Source organism: Neoarius graeffei, chromosome 23 (genome assembly GCF_027579695.1).
Source record: "Neoarius graeffei isolate fNeoGra1 chromosome 23, fNeoGra1.pri, whole genome shotgun sequence".
NCBI lineage: Eukaryota > Metazoa > Chordata > Actinopteri > Siluriformes > Ariidae > Neoarius > Neoarius graeffei.
This window is the reverse complement of record NC_083591.1, coordinates 1682517-1699602: the sequence shown is the minus strand read 5'-3', so window position 1 is coordinate 1699602 and position 17086 is coordinate 1682517. Positions and strand designations below refer to the sequence as shown.

The 17086-nt window shown below is 43.9% G+C and overlaps 2 protein-coding genes across 2 annotated transcripts in view; one reads left to right on the top strand and one right to left on the bottom strand.

Moving 5' to 3' along the window:
* The window catches only part of ube2wa (ubiquitin conjugating enzyme E2 Wa), a 29256-nt gene extending 20721 nt beyond the window's left edge, over positions 1-8535 (top strand). The window contains exon 5 of the mRNA XM_060905586.1: positions 8454-8535. Within this exon, the coding sequence (XP_060761569.1) occupies positions 8454-8486 (33 nt within the window). The 3' untranslated portion in view covers positions 8487-8535. The remainder of the gene's footprint in view (positions 1-8453) is intronic.
* Positions 8536-10152: 1617 nt separating this feature from the next.
* Positions 10153-14056, bottom strand: rdh10b (retinol dehydrogenase 10b). The gene is made up of 6 exons (XM_060905580.1): positions 13628-14056; positions 12469-12704; positions 12281-12379; positions 12045-12190; positions 11307-11438; positions 10153-10813 (listed from the first exon to the last, which is right to left on the bottom strand). The coding sequence occupies exons 1-6, from the start codon at positions 13911-13913 to the stop codon at positions 10705-10707; spliced, it is 1008 nt and encodes a 335-aa protein (XP_060761563.1). The 5' UTR covers positions 13914-14056; the 3' UTR covers positions 10153-10704.
* Positions 14057-17086: the final 3030 nt, after the last annotated feature.

The window sequence follows — 17086 nt, the reverse complement described above, 5'->3', positions numbered from 1 at the left end:
CTATCCTTCATAATTGCGAAGTAGGGGAAGGACGGGGCGGCGCTTGGCTGGAGCATTTGACCATCGATTACTCTCACTTGGTCAAACGCATGCCGCAGAGTCTCGTCTCGCGACTGCTGTAATGGGAAATCTGCGAGGATTCCCCAAGAGAGAGAGGAGGGGCTGGCGGCTCCTCACTCTGACGCGGAGCTGATGTAGACGGCTCTGTGACAGCTGCTCCCACCAATGCCACGCCGGGACCTTCCCTTATTAAACTGCTGCAGGACCCACTCTTTACTAAATGAGTCATTAAATCCCGAAATCCCGGCCAATCAGTCCCCAAAATTATAGAGTGGGTGAGGCGAGGATTAACCGCCGCCTTTACTATAAATTTCTCCCCTCGAAACAGAATGTGAACTGACACTAAAGGGTAGCTGTGAACATCCCCGTGCACACACGACACCTTCACCAATTGTGCTCCCCCCAATGCCTCGTCTTGCACCAGGCTTTGGTGGATTGAGGTCTGATTACAGCCGGAATCCACCAAAGCCTGATACGTATCCCCTTGGATACTCACCGGTATGCGATACGCTCCGGCCCGATCGAGGGCGGCTCCTGGTGCATCGGGGATCCGGACCACCGCACCCGCCTCCATCGCCAAGCACTGATGCTGGAGGTGCCCCGGCTCCCCGCAGCGCCAGGACACCGGCCCGGGCTCTCTCTCTGCACCAGTGTTCCAGATATCACTCACCTGAGGGGGGGAAGACACAGACATGGAAGTAGGAGAAGATAGGACACCGCGGGTGCGGGGAGCCGGCTGGGGTGGAGCCGGCCCCCGCCTCTGCGGTGGGGGAATGGGGTGAGGGAGAGGAACAGAAGGAGAGAGAGAAAGAGAGGGGAGGGGAGAAGGGGAGACACGCTGTCCTGCCGTTGGAACGGCCGCCATATGGTCCTCCACCAGCTCAATGGCCTGATCCAGCGACGCCGGGCAAAGGCACTGGACCCACTCCGCGGTTCCCTCTGGAAGTCGAGCGACAAACTGCTCCAGCGCCACTAGATCGATGATCTCCTCGGCGTCGCGGTTGTCGGCCCTCAGCCACCGGCAGCAGGTGTCCCGGAGTTGCTGGCCAAACACGAACGGCCGGCCGACCTCCTCCAGGCACAGCGCGCGGAAGCACTGCCGCTGCTGCTCTGGAGTGCAACCCACGCGCTGGAGGACGGGCCTGTGGAGGTCTGCGTAGACCAGCCGGCTGTCAGCGGGGAGCTGTAGCACGGCCAGCTGCGCCTCGCCTGTGAGGAGGGGGAGGAGGCGCGCCGCTCGCTGTTCCATCGTCCAACCCCACACCTCTGCTGCCTGCTCAAAGAGAACGAGGAAGGCCTCGGGGTCGTCGTGCAGGCCCATCTTCGTCAGGGTGAGGTGGGAAGGGCCCGCGGCAGTGGAGGTGGTGGACCCCGCCAACGCGAGTAGGTGCCGGAACGCCCAGCGATCTTCCTGCTGCGCCAGCACCAGGGCCTTGAACCTTCGCTCCTGTTCTTCCCGGAGCACGACCAGCGCCTGGTGCTGGCTCTGTTGGGCCGTGGCGAGGGCATGGACCAGGTCCTTGAAGGGGGAGGACTCCATGGGGCTGTTTTCTCCTGCGCTTCGTCCCGGGTTTAGGTGGGTGGAGCACAGAAGCACGGCAGGCCAGTACTGAGTTCTCACTAACTCTTTTTATTTGCACTTTTCAGTCGCAAACACACCCTCCCAGCCACACGCATACACACCCTCCCAGCCACACGCATCCACACACACATAAGTCATCTGATTGGGGAGAGAGCCCGCTCTGCTCTCGCTCTCTTCCTTAAATAGGGCACGGCTCCTGGGAAGACACACAAACAGGTTAATTCACCTCAGGTGTAGTGATTCTGCCACTTACCTTCCCTGACTCCGCCCTCCGGTCACAGACTGACGCTTGATCACGCCCCCCCTGCCACAGGGTCCATCTCAGACCCCTTCAAAATCTGCTGTGGTGTCAAGCAGGGATGCACGTTGGCACCCACTTTGTTTAGGATCTTCTTTTCCCTCCTCCTGCGGCAAGCTTTTGGAACATCAACTGAGGGAGTCTACCTCCACACAAGAACAGATGGTAACCTATTCAACCCTGCCCGTCTGAAAGCCAAAACAAAGGTTAGGCCACTCGTCATCCGGGACATGCTGTTTGTTGTTGATGCAGCAGTGGTAGCACACACCCAGGAGCACCTGCAAACTCTCATGGACCGGTTCACTCAAGCCTGTAAGGACTTCAGCCTGACCATCAGCTTGACTAAAACGAAGACAATGGGACAAGGCACTGTGAAACCTCCCTTTATCACCATCAAAAACTACACTCTGGAAGCCGTGAACACCTTCACCTACCTCGGGCCCACCATTACCGACAACCTGTCACTCAATGCTGAACTCAGCGGCCGCATCAGAAAAGCTGCCTCTACCTTTGGGAAGCTCACAGAGAGAGTATGGGACAACGGAAAACTCGCTGTCCATACAAAAGTGCAGGTGTACAGAGCCTGTGTCATCAGCACACTCCTGTATGGTAGTGAAACCTGGACACCATACTCATTCCAAGAGCGGCGGCTAAACAGCTTCCACCTTCGCTGCCTGAGGCGTATACTGGGTATCATCTGGAGGGATAGGATCACCAACACAGCAGTCCTGGAGAGAGCGCAGCTTCCCAGCATGTACTCTCTTCTGAGGCAGCAACGTCTCCGCTGGCTGGGCCATGTCCGGCGGATGGACGATGGACGAATCCCGAAGGACATCCTCTATGCGGAACTGTCATCTGGCAAGAGACAAACTGGTCGCCCCCAGCTTCGCTACAAGGACGTCTGTAAGCAAGACCTCAAGTGCTTCAACATCAGCCCTGTCACTTGGGAAAATGCAGCTCAGGACCACCTTCAGTGGCAGCAGGCACTCTGCAGCGGGCTGCTAGAATATGAAACCACCCTGGCTCGTCACCAGGAAGCAAAGAGGACAAGGAGGAAGCAACAACAGGACACCACCACACCACCAACATCAACGGAACCGATCTACGCATGTGACATCTGCGGCCAAGTCTGCCTCTCACAGATTGGTCTTCTCAGCCACAGCAGACGCTGCGTGAAAACTTAACTCCAGGCACAAGAAATCCATGGTCTTCCGAGACTGCAATGCCAATGATTACATATTTTGTTACATTTTATTACACACTTTGTTACACTATTACAGTGTTACAGGTTTTGTTACCTCTCCCAAGGAGGTTATGTTTTCGGTAGTGTTGGTTTGTTTGTTTGTTGGTTGGTTTGTCCGTTAGCAACATTACGGAAAAAGTTATGAACGGATTGCTCTGAAATTTTTTCCAGAGGTGTGACTGGGCACAAGTCCATTAAATTTTGGCGATGAGCCGGATCACCTTCTGGATCCCGGATTTTTTTTTAAAGGATTCTTGGCGGAGGTCTGCGCTCTCTGAGTGCTTTTCTAGTTATAGTCTATTACAGTGTTACAGGTTTTGTTATGGTCTAATTATATATTTTATTATTTTTTACATCCTTTTACATTTTTATGTTCTATTACACACAATCACGCTTGCATTTCTCTCACTGGTGTCTTGCTGTGTCATATTAAAGGTGACGTAGCTGTCTAATCTACCTTCCTACAGTAAATGGCAAAGTGTGTGCGATGAAACAGTCTAATATAAACGGAATTTTTGGGAAGCCAGATGTCTTAATCTTCTTCTGTACGCAGTGACTGGAAAGCCCATGAGGTCCTGGTATCACACTCTCTCACACACACATTCCTTTCGAATGAAAGCAGTGAGGGAGTGAAATGTCAGAGAAGAGCTGCTGTGAATTTGCATGAGCTGCTTCTGGTTCCTGGAGGGAGAAAAGGGAATCCTATTCACACAGCACTGAGTCATAAGTCATAGCCAAAGCAGAACTGAGGGAAAGTTACTTATCTGAACCAAGTGGAGTGTTCCACAGGAAGTGGGTGTGCTTCAGAGAATACAGACTGAGAGATGAAGAATTCTGTTCCCTCCTACTGGGGAATATCCTCATGACATTCCTATTTCGTTCTGCTGGGAGGGAAAATGAAGTAAATTTCACGCAGAGTGACGTGTGTGAGGCCGTGTCAAGGTGGTATGAGCACCTTCAAGAGAAAAAATCCATTCGAGCAAGGATTCTTTTTTTTTTGAACGAAGTAGTTTTCAAGAAGTCTTCTTTTTCTTGATTTGAGCAAAAAGTTTATACGTTATTCACAAATGTATCATGAGGGAAGCCTTAAAGGTTTTAGGTAGAACCCAACAACACAGTGTTTGTCTCCCAGAACTACAGTGGTGCTTGAAAGTTTGTGAACCCTTTAGAATTTTCTCTATTTCTGAATAAATATGACCTAAAACAACATCAGATTTTCACACAAGTCCTAAAAGTAGATAAAGAGAACCCAGTTAAACAAATGAGGCAAAAATATTATACTTGGTCATTTATTTATTGAGGAAAATGATCCAATATTACATATCTGTGAGTGGCAAAAGTATGTGAACCTCTAGGATTAGCAGGTAATTTGAAGGTGAAATTAGAGTCAGATGTTTTCAATCAATGGGATGACAATCAGGTGTGAGTGGGGACCCTGTTTTATTTAAAGAACAGGGATCTATCAAAGTCTGATCTTCACAACACATGTTTGTGGAAGTGTATCATGGCACGAACAAAGGAGATTTCTGAGGACCTCAGAAAAAGCATTGTTGATGCTCATCAGGCTGGAAAAGGTTACAAAACCATCTCTAAAGAGTTTGGACTCCACCAATCCACAGTCAGACAGATTGTGTACAAATGGAGGAAATTCAAGACCATTGTTACCTTCCCCAGGAGTGGTCGACCAACAAAGATCACTCCAAGAGCAAGGCGTGTAATAGTCAGCGAGGTCACAAAGGACCCCAGGGTAACTTCTAAGCAACTGAAGGCCTCTCTCACATTGGCTAATGCTGATGTTCATGATTCCACCATCAGGAGAACACTGAACAACAATGGTGTGCATGGCAGGGTTGCAAGGAGAAAGCCACTGCACTCCAAAAAGAACATTGCTGCTCGTCTGCAGTTTGCTAAAGATCACATGGACAAGCCAGAAGGCTATTGGAAAAATGTTTTGTGGACGGATGAGACCAAAATAGAACTTTTTGGTTTAAATGAGAAGCGTTATGTTTGGAGAAAGGAAAACACTGCATTCCAGCATAAGAACCTTATCCCATCTGTGAAACATGGTGGTGGTAGTATCATGGTTTGGGCCTGTTTTGCTGCATCTGGGCCAGGACGGCTTGCCATCATTGATGGAACAATGAATTCTGAATTATACCAGTGAATTCTAAAGGAAAATGTCAGGACATCTGTCCATGAACTGAATCTCAAGAGAAGGTGGGTCATGCAGCAAGACAACGACCCTAAGCACACAAGTCGTTCTACCAAAGAATGGTTAAAGAAGAATAAAGTGAATGTTTTGGAATGGCCAAGTCAAAGTCCTGACCTTAATCCAATGGAAATGTTGTGGAAGGACCTGAAGCGAGCAGTTCATGTGAGGAAACCCACCAACATCCCAGAGTTGAAGCTGTTCTGTACGGAGGAACGGGCTAAAATTCCTCCAAGCCGATGTGCAGGACTGATCAACAGTTACCGCAAATGTTTAGTTGCAGTTATTGCTGCACAAGGGGGTCACACCAGATACTGAAAGCAAAGGTTCACATACTTTTGCCACTCACAGATATGTAATATTGGATCATTTTCCTCAATAAATAAATGACCAAGTATAATATTTTTGTCTCATTTGTTTAACTGGGTTCTCTTTATCTACTTTTAGGACTTGTGTGAAAATCTGATGATGTTTTAGGTCATATTTATGCAGAAGTATAGAAAATTCTAAAGGGTTCACAAACTTTCAAGCACCGCTATATTTTAGGAGGCTGAGAACCCTTAATTGTCCAAAGATCTCTTGAACAACCCTTTTAATCAAAGTGTGTAGCTGAATGATTAAAGTCTGTTGCACACACTTACCCAGTTAATACATACACTCAGGAAAAAAGGGTTCTTTAATTAAGTTATACTTAAGTATAAGTTTTAATAATTAATAATATTACTAATATTACATTATATTTGGTATCAAACATTTACAATTACACCATCAATATAACTTTATAACAGTTACAGTCACCTCATGTCACTTCTTCAGCTAATAACCTTCATACCAGTCCTATGCATGTGCTCTGTGTGTGTGAGAGAGAGAGAGAGAGAGAGAGAGAGAGAGGTGTGATGAAGCAAAGTTACTGATACCATCCTGAAATTGATTATTTTCCTATAGAGGGCTACCGCATGACGTCACTGTACCGCGAGATTTTGTTAGGGTGCCATATTGGAAGACCTCAAGTACATACATACATACTCAGTGCAGATTAAATGAAATTTATTTTTAATTTACTACTTATCTGTTTTTATTTATATATCTTTGAATTATTTGGACATGGGGGGAAAAACTATATTTAAAATCCAAAGAGGAATGGAGGGAGGAAAATTAAAACAAAAGAAAGAAATGAAATATATAACATAAATGTGATAAAATTAAGGATGTTTTTATTCAGTAAACATTTAAAAAAATGTTCTACAACACTCTAGCCTAGTGACTTACCAGTAACAAAATGGTCTGAACATATTCTGTACTGTTGTAGATTTGAAGTATTCAGATCCGCTCTGCATAAAGCAGCTAAATACTCTCGCTGTCTCCTGGCAGAAAGCTCCTTGGTTTGCTCCCCTTGGGTCTCAATCACAGCTGGTATTCTGTACAAAGACTTCTTTTCACCTTCCCCATCAGCTTTGTTAGAACACCCTAACACAGCACAAAAGTTTACCATTGTAGGTTGTTTGATGAACCAAGTGCATGAAATTCTAACGAAAACACTCTAGTCATTAGACACACTAAATGTGTCAGTGGCTGGCTGTAATAAATGCAGCCAAGGGACAAAACCATCAATCAGAGTCAGTTTCTCAACATATCGCTTCCTTTCAGCAGGCTTCAGGGTTTTGAAATAATCTGCCATCTCCACAGATCATGCACAGACTTATCCATTATATCCACAGTTTTTTGCCAAGTCTCACACAGGTTTCTTTCAAGTCTACTGTTGGGCCAATAAATCATAAATAAAACAGCTTAGATTTGTTTAAGTTGTTTGCCACTCCACTTTATTCTCGTGGGTTCACATACCGCTGCCGTTCTTTCCCCCTAATCACGAGTTTGTTGGTCTTCCAATATGGCGCAGGGTTTGTTTACTTCCAGTTTCGGGTGACGTCAGTGCAAGGGGTCTAAAACAGCATGTCCCCAAGTGGTTTATTCTTCTTACACCACAGCCATGTATGTGTTAATTGTTACATTTAGGCCCTGTCCACACGGCAACGGATTCAGGTGAATCTGATAAAATTGTTTATCGTTTCGGCCTGGCGTCCACACGGCACCGGCGTTTTGGGTGCCCCAAAACTAAATCTTTTGAGAACGGGTTTCAGAGTGGAAAGATCTGGCAACGGCGCCATTGCGAAGTCGTCTGGATGAGTAGAACGGATTTGTTTACGATGACTTCACAACCACATGACTGTGAGTGCTTCACGCCGGGCATAGACATATAAACATAGACGCCGCCTTCCGCTTAGAATCATACGTCATCCTCGCCGCCATATTGGATGGGGCAAAGCGGAGAATAAAGATGCCTCATTCATGTGCTGCGTTTAACTGTACCAACAGGTTTACCGTCCAAACGAGATCACATGGGATTACCTTTCACAGGTGAGACTGGAAAAATACTTTTCATTTTATTTGGTCATTATAACATAATTTTACGAACAGATTTTTCTGACTTTGTGGCTAATATGAAGTCTCGCGCATAATAGCCGCTCGGTGAAACCTGTCTCCAAACAATTTATAATTTATTTCATAGCCCACCCAACCAATTTCACCACCAGCTGTCAGATGGTGATGGCACACTCAAAAATAGAAGAGATTGGAAGCATGTCAGACTGTGAAGCAATCACATGGAGCAATCCCATTGTAATATGGTTTAATTGAATTTTTTTCCATATAGCACTGTGTATTGCAAAAATTGTTTTTGTAGACATTTTATAGCCTATCTGCACGGCATTTAATGAAAGTGATGCGGAGATGGCACGGCACGGCTTCAGCAGCGTAAGCACAGCACATTATTCTACACGATCCCCGCTGAGCTCCAAAACATGCCTTGATGTGTAGATATCATTAGTAGCCTACGATAGTAGCAGCGGAATAAATTAAAAAAAAATTTAGGTCACACCTCCCACGGAATATTGATGGGTATTTCGCACACTATTTATAACCATCACATTAAAAGTTATATGTGTTGTTTTGATGCCTGTTTGTCTCATCTCATTATCTCTACCTGCTTTATCCTGTTCTACAGGGTCGCAGGCGAGCTGGATCCTATCCCAGCTGACTACGGGTGAAAGGCGGGGTTCACCCTGGACAAGTCGCCAGGTCATCACAGGGCTGACACATAGACACAGACAACCATTCACACTCACATTCACACCTACGCTCAATTTAGAGTCACCAGTTAACCTAACCTGCATGTCTTTGGACTGTGGGGGAAACCGGAGCACCCGGAGGAAACCCACGCGGACACGGGGAGAACATGCAAACTCCACACAGAAGGGCCCTCGCCGGCCACGGGGCTCAAACCCAGACCTTCTTGCTGTGAGGCGACAACGCTAACCACTGCACCACCGTGCCGCCCATGCCTGTTTGTTTCCCAAATATATACGTGTGTGTGTTAATGGGTGAATAAAAGGCATTGAGTTAAATATTGTAGAAAGGGGCTTTATGAAGTTCAGTCCATTTACTTGCATTGGTTTACGGGGAAGATTTGCCACATCCAATATGGCGGACACTCTGACGTATCCCAGCAACGGGCCACCAGCTCAATGCGGCGTCTATGTTTATATGTCTATGACGCCGGGTAGAAGAAGGGGTTTATGCGCATGCGTTCTTACTTCTATTGTTCTGGTGTCTCCGATGGGACCGTCTTACAGCGCACGTAGAGGTGTGGCATGTGTATTGCATCGTTTTCAGCAAGCGTTGCATTGCCATATGTACCTGATATTTTACTGATCCGTTGCCCATGTGGACGCAATTTTTTTTTTTTTTAAATCTCGTTGCTGTTGTCGTGTGGATGTAGCCTAATGTTGGTGAAACTTCTGTTCCTGTTCTCACTGACCTTATAGCAGCTGTAAACAGTCGTTCCCTCACCAGCCTCGCTTTATTCTCTCTTTAAAACCCCCCACAAAGCTTCTCATGTTACCGAGAAACTGCAAAGTGTAAACTCCTCTGTTAAATAAACATCTAACTTCACGAAAACTTCACCATATTCAAGAAAAGTTAATTATCAGCATTGTGTCTGCTGGACACGCCCCTGTGAATGAGCTGTTGCTATAGAAACCATAACATGTTCGAACAAGTGCGTTAATATAAACCTGCACAACTGTCAGAGCTGCTGTAAGAGAGAATTAATCAACACCTGACCAATCAGAGTCCAGAACTCAGCAAAAAGGGGAAAAAAAACAAAAACTCAAAGGTCTGAGTTTGATACAGTTGAGTGCAAAAGTTTGTGCACCCCAAAGCAGTTTTAAGTTGTAGCAAAAGGAAATTGTGTGCGTTATGTTTCACAGATGTTCCTTCATTATTATTATAAATAGTCAACTTTGGTGCGTTTTTGATTGATCTCATGTTACGTGTCCATGTTTCCTTTTTATCTTCTTGGAATTCTGCTTTGTTTGTAGAGAAATTGTAAAAAAAAAAAAAAAAAAAAAAACACCAGAGTCCTGTTTAGGTTTCTTCCCTTTCAAAGTACCATGAGGGTGTACAGACTTTCGCACCGGACTGTAGTATACCTGAACATCTTAAACAAATACGGTAGGTATCTGTGTTCATTTTGTCATCAGTTTTTAAAAGAAAATTAACACATTTTTCAAATTTCTCAAACAAAATTCCTGCTGTTGTTTCTAATTGTATGTAAAAAAAAAAGTTGTTGAAAAACACTGAATTTATCGTTTAGGTTAAAATATTTATTGGAACAATAAAACTTATTGCACATTTGGATACACAATACATTTTAAAGTTGTCAGGAAAAGAACAACGTCGAAAGTAACAAAGCTTCAGCCAGAAGCCGCATCAACGTTTGGTCACAGTGTGGCATCAAAACGCTCAGAAATTAAAAGACAGAAATTACAAATAATTATTTATAAATAAAGATACTGTACACTTTTACAGTAACATACTGCATCATTTCATAATCAAGCTGATCAAAGACTTTACACTGACGTTTTCATCTGTGATAAAAAAACAAAAACACCCCTTTCCTCTGCGAAACTGATGCTTCATTTGCATACTGAAATCTGATTGGTTCTTATATTTTATGATGCAATAACACCTGCTTGTTAAATCTTGAACAGTCTTGACTATAACAACGACACATTTTATCTGTATCTGAGTAAATCAGGATTAAAACGGAAATGTGTCAGCAGCTTAAAACAGATCCATCGTGCACTCAGTCGTGCAACAGTGCTTTTGTTTTTTGGTCCAAATAGTGTTAGAGATGGAAGGCACGCTGATCCAGTGACATCAGACAACATTCAGAGCGACTACATGCTGATTTTCTACTCGTTGTTGTTGGTGGATTCTTTCCGATGAGCCAAGAAGGAGTACATGCATTTATCAGCGCCGAGGAAGCGATACATACACACGATGGCGTCGAAGGGCAAAATCCTGCAACAGACAGATCAGGCGCGGTTTAGAAAACAGGAGCATTGTGAGGAAGTGGAAGCTTCACTGCTCAGAAGGTTGGGAGTTTAAATCTCATGAACAAGACATTTAAAATCCCACAAAACTTAGAATGAAGACCAGATTATTTTTCTTTATTAAATAATAAAATGCTTGACTTGCTGGTTCTAACAGTCATTAAATTCAGATTGTATGAATATGCAAATTGGAGGAGGGAGAGAAAAAAAAAAACCCTCATCATCCTCCTGCCTCATTTTTCTGGTAAAGCACTGTAGCATTTGCATACTGAAACCTGACTGGTTCTTATATTTTATGATGTAATAACACTTTCCTGAAAACCCCGACATCAAGACATGACTTGTAGAGTTCAACATTCAGTTTCTGTTACTACAGATTTTATTATTTTCACAACGTATTTTTTGCTACTTATTTTTCTCTGAGTAAACAACATGAGCGTGACGATACAGACGTTACTCACGTTTTCATGAAGGTGACGACGTACATGGCGCGCGGCGTGCACACCATCGGCTGGTCCGTCAGAATGGCTCTCATGGCTCGCTCCACGCAGTGCTCGGGGTTCAGCGGCGGGAAAAACGGTGCGATCTCCTTCCTGTCCAGGAGAACCAAACAACAATCAATAACAGCTATGGAGAACACGGGGTAGGAAATGTACAGTGATTCATAATTAATTAATGTCTCATATGAAGCTATAATTTATAAATGAAACACGTTTTAACAACATGCTCAGTTATAATCAGTTCATTTATATAAATTATAATCAATTACTGATTTATTGTAAACTTATTGTTTAATTAGACAATTATATTAATAATAGTATAATAAATAAACTTTATAACATCCGTCTGTTTCCAAGAAGACAATATTAAATACATTCTGGCTTTATATACAGATTTGTGTAAAAGTTTGTACACCCCTACAACAAAAAAGTGACAACGTAATTCATAGCAAGACAAATGCACTTCCTGTTTTAGGTTTCCTTCATTAATAGAAATAATAAACTAGTTTGTTGATTGCACTGTATGATTTGGGTTGTTGTTTTGTTACAGGAGATATATATTTTTAGTTTTTAACATCCTGGAGGATTTTTTTTTTTTTTATGAATTGTAAAATTAAACCCTGTTTATATTTTCCCTCCTCAAAACACCAGAGGAGGTACAAACTTTTGCTAAATTTAATCTACTAAATGGAGACCAACCTGATTTCACAGCCTTTAAACATCCCCGTATCCACCAGGAACGGACACACCAGTGTCATCTTGATCCCGTCCTTGTTAGCTGCCTTTAACTCGTGGCTCAGGGACTCGTGGAAGCCGATAGCGCCGAATTTGCTTGCGCAGTAATCCTGCGACGAAACACAGTTGAGAGAGAATGAGATCTGCACGAAACAGAAGGTTTCGATCAGAACTAAAAAGCGTAAATACAGAACACACACCTCGACCCCGGCTGTGGTGAAGAGACCCAGAGAGCTGGCGACAGTCACGATGTGTCCCTCGTTCAACTCCAGCATCTTTGGGAGAAAAGCTTTCGTGGTCTGTGAAGGACATAAAACAAATTAACACCCGACTCAGTCACGCGTCTGATTTAAAGTGCATGAACAGGATGAAGACGTCTCCTACTGACCCAGAAGTGGGCGTGGCAGTTGACCATCATGGTTCTCTCAATTAGTTCGTCGGGACACTCGAGGAGGTGACGTCCTGAAACCACGCCAGCGTTGTTGACGAGGAACGTGACGTCTCCCACCTCTCGCCTCACCTGCTCGGCTGTGGCGTACACACTCTCACGCTTACTCACATCACACACGTACGTATGAACTCGGGGCTGGAACGTGGGCAGCTCCTCCACGCTGTCACCTGAACCTGGAGAGACAGGTAACAGGATCACTCACAAAATTAATAATAATAATAATAATAATAATAATAATAATAATAGATACAGAGTGTGTAAAGCTTTAAAAATGTCTGTGTTTCTGGGTTTGGTGTTTGATGGAGAAATCTGGAAGACATGCCCATTTCAGGATTCTGTCTTCACGTGTGAAAAATAAATCTCTTCAATGAACAAGTCAGGATTACGCTTTTAAATGTCGAGGATGAAGTCTACATTTTAAGGTCAACTTGAAACGCTTCATCTGAGATTCCAGATTTCCTTTAGGATGAAAAATCGCTTCCGGATGAAATTCAGAAATAAAACAAAAATCTTAATTAGTTTGTAAAGTTCAGAATCTGTGCCCATCTTTGTTTGGACAGAGAAACCTGACAGGAACCTCGAATAAACACCCACGCAGGAATGAAATGTTAAACTGTTAAAAGAGTCTTGTTTGTGATGTTATTTTTAAGTGTGAAATGGCAGATAATCACCATTAAATATCTGTTTTTAGAGGAGTTTGAGGACGAATATTCAAGAAATCTTAACATTCGCAGATGTTTTGGAAATATAAAAGTTTTAGATTCAGGATTTTCCTGCAGTGTGTTTGTTGTTGTGTTATATTTTAAGTGTGAAGATTCTGCATTTAAATTTAGAGGAAAATAAATATTTTATTTATTAAACATCTCACCGAGACTCAGCCTGAGTATAAACCTGCTCTACAATCTGCTGAACAGAGTTTACAGGACAGAATAAACTTTTGGGGAATAGAAATAATCTCTTTAAAACGTCAAATGTTTAATTTGTTGAATTCTGAAGAGTGAATGTATGATTATTATGATTATTATTGTCCTGTGTGAGGTTCTTTTAGAGAAAGGAGCCCCTCCCTCCCGGTGTTCAGGTGATCGCGGGGACTCACCTGTGCGCGCGCTGCTGTCGGTGTTGTTCTGTCGGTAGATTTCCCGCACGAGCTCGGCGGTCTCCTCGTTGGCGGTGCGGTTGATGTCCCAGAGCGCGAGCGCGGCTCCTCTGCGGGCAAAGTGCAGCGCGAACAGGCGGCCCAGGCCACTTCCGGCGCCGGTGATCACGCACACGCGGCCGTGCACGCGCTTCTCCTGCGGCTTCACGAGCCACCGAGCCGCCGCCGCCGCGAACGACCAGAGCACCTTCAGGCAAACCACGCACAGCTCCGCCGCGATGTGCATCGTCAGACTCACTACAGACGGAGTTCGTGTAAAAAAAGTTTGACGGACCGAGTCTCACTGCAGAAGCTCTGAAGATTCGCACAAACAACTGAACTCTCAGCTGATCGACTTCTGCTGCGCACACACACCTCACTCCTTCCATAAATACAGGACCGAGGTGACGCTGATGACGTCACGCCGATGTCGTCACTGAAATTCCAAATCCCAGCCTATCAGTCACAGGAGAGCGGTTGCCAGATTAGACTTTTAGATCAGATGACGGATCTCCGTCCATGATCTCCAGAACTCCATCCATGAGTCACAGCCTCACACAGCCTCAGATCAAAGGAAGTACAGAACCTATATATGTAAAAAAAAATTTTTTAAAAATCTACACATCCTTACTGTAGGATAATTCCTTTTTTTTGTAATAACATACAGCAAAAATTTAAAGACAAAAGTAATAACTTTATATTTGGAGCTGTTGTGAATTGAGCCCTGTCCCAGCAGAGGAGAAGCAGCACAAATCGCGATGCGATGCCGCCACCACCATGCTTTACAGTCTGGGAGAGCGGCGAATGCATGACCTAATGCACTTTGGTTTCTACTTAATAAGTTAATAGACATATAAATTGGAATAATCAGAGTTTCTTTTTTTTCTACGAGCAAAACAAACATTTGCGGTACAAATCATCACCAGAACTTTGTTTCTGAGACATACAATTCCACTGAAAGTAATGTGATGTGGGCGGAGTTAAATGTAACAGACAAAGGGTTAGCTGTAACACTTACCAGAATAAATATAAACAGAATAATAGAAAAGTGAACTTGCTGATTAAAATGAAAAATAGAGTGTTTCTACCCTTCGGTCATAGGCGGTCTTTCCATTGGGCAAAGTCGGGCAATTGCCCTGAGCCTCGTCCAATCAGGGGCCTCGTCGTCGCATTACGGTATTCCTGTTTTCCTGCATGCTATATACATCATCATTTACTATGTAATAATTCATTGTGATTATACATATTTTCCACTCGACATGAACCGCATTGCTATGAAAATAATAAAAGCAATAAAGCGTGATTCACGTGTAATCCTACAGCTAGATTCACAAGCAAAGCCACCAGTATGTGACGTGATGTCCCGCACAGCCATCCGGCTTCGCTCTTTCTCAGAGCCGTAGTGTCTGAAGTAACCTAGGCAACGACGCGAGCGGGCTGAATACATGCACCAGCACCATCTCGCTCTAGCTGCAGAGCCCTCGTAAAATGTTTTGTTAAAGTCAAATCAGAATGAAACGATTTCTAAGTGGCAGTGAGAAAAGGAAGAGGAAAAAGGATAGCGAACAGTTTGTTGAAAAGCTACCGAAATTAACAACCTTCTTCCACACAAGTTCTTCCACCGAAGAAGAACCCAGGGCCAGCACATCTAATGAGCTGGGTTTTGCCAACAGCAATGCTAGCTGCAGTGGTAGTCGTAGAGATATCGATATTATACCACCAGCATCACAAACTAACTCGTCTCGCAACGAGCATGAGCCAGAAGAAGAAGCAGGCAATCAATCCACTGATGACACGGCCACAGAATCGGTGAGTGAAGCTGAAAACATTAATGAGATTAGCAGAAGTGAAAGCCCTATAGTCACTATCAGTGAAGATCCAGCCTTATGGCCAGCAAAGTTAACAGACACAGAGAGAATTGAAATAGTTAAAAAAGGTCCAGTGCAAATTAAGAACTTTGCTTTCCCACCCAATGCGGATAAACCACCCAGGAAATTTACCAAAGAAAACTATGCTATGACCATCCATGAGACTGATAGATGGGCACACCGACAGCAGCGCACATAGACAGACAGGCAGACACACACACACTCTCCTCTACTGACACACACACACACACAGCTTATATTCAGTGATCTTTATTGGGGTTTTTTCAATCATTTCCATGTGTTCACAATAAATATTGTTCGTCAGTACATATGATTCATCATCATCTCATTATTATTACAGATGTATGGGTTGGGGTTGAGGGGGGCCTCCAAATTGTCCTTTGCCCAGAGCCTCAGATTTCCTAAAACCGCCCCGTCTTCGGTGCACAGTTTTTGCTCAAACTCCTCACAGAAAACATACTTCAGTTCACAGAGGAAAGAAAATCTTCACCACACGAGGTTTTTTTTTCTCACTTCGTATCTCATTCTGTGAACAAAACATTTCAGGCAATTTGTTATTTTTATTTGATATGAAAGAGAATTAACTTATTATTATTTATGGAAGGCAGTTAAGGCGTAATGCTGTATAGTGACTAATCCCTGCAGTATGGAGGCTGTACTGAAGCCTGGAACACTCACTGTGACATGGGAACGTGAGTCAAAACAGTGTGATGTTGAAGGCCAGAAGATTCCATTCCATGACAGGCATTTAGCAGATGCTCTTATCCAGAGTGACTTTTGGTCCCAAAACTGCTTCTGTAATCTTTAGGCCTTGGCCTCCCCGTGGTGGTTAATGATTAAGGTGGTGATTAATGTAATATAAGGATGGATTCTGTAATTTTAAAAAATAGTGATGCAAAAAAAGTTACTTACATTTCCTGAAAACACCCTTTGAGACAGAATTCTTGAGAACTCAAACCAGTCATTCTTACAAAGTAAGCAGAAGAAGGGGGTGTTGTGCAGAGTGCGAATTACCCCACCATAATTGGGGGGTACCATCACGGTCCACTATCATATCAATCGCCCCCCCCGGTCCTGTCCCATCTCGTCTATGGAAGTCGGTGTCAGTAACTCAACACAATAACTCTGAACAATAATTTTTTATGTCATTAAGAAGCATAACAAACCATACAGTACTACTGTACCACAGAAGAAAAACAGCAGTACAACCTGATAACCTTCTTTGTCAGAACAAACTGGGTATCAACACTACAAATGAGTCACATACAGTATATAGACACATGCAGAACAGTCCTGCTGAATGTCTTACTCTCTTTCGTCCTGCTGTGCCTCTCCTGTCTGCTGGGAACCCATTTTCTTTATTCACATGAACAGTGTATAAAACCGAACTGCACCTACACTTGTACTGTAATTGTCTGTAGATCTTAGTGCTAATATTTACTACTTACTCTTTTAGCACCAAAAAAATGCCTGATGTCTGGCCCTTTTCTTTTCCTCATGTTTGGCCTACTGTCTCTGTGAATAAACTCAA

Excerpts from the sequence above, each read along its gene's own strand:
- rdh10b (XM_060905580.1), bottom strand. The coding sequence starts at position 13,913 with ATGCACATCGCGGCGGAGCTGTGCGTGGTTTGCCTGAAGGTGCTCTGG. Across the intron at positions 12,705-13,627 it reads CGACAGCAGCGCGCGCACAG|GTTCAGGTGACAGCGTGGAG; the intron begins GTGAGTCCCCGC and ends CTGTCTCTCCAG. Across the intron at positions 11,439-12,044 it reads TTTAAAGGCTGTGAAATCAG|GAAGGAGATCGCACCGTTTT; the intron begins GTTGGTCTCCAT and ends TCTCCTGGACAG.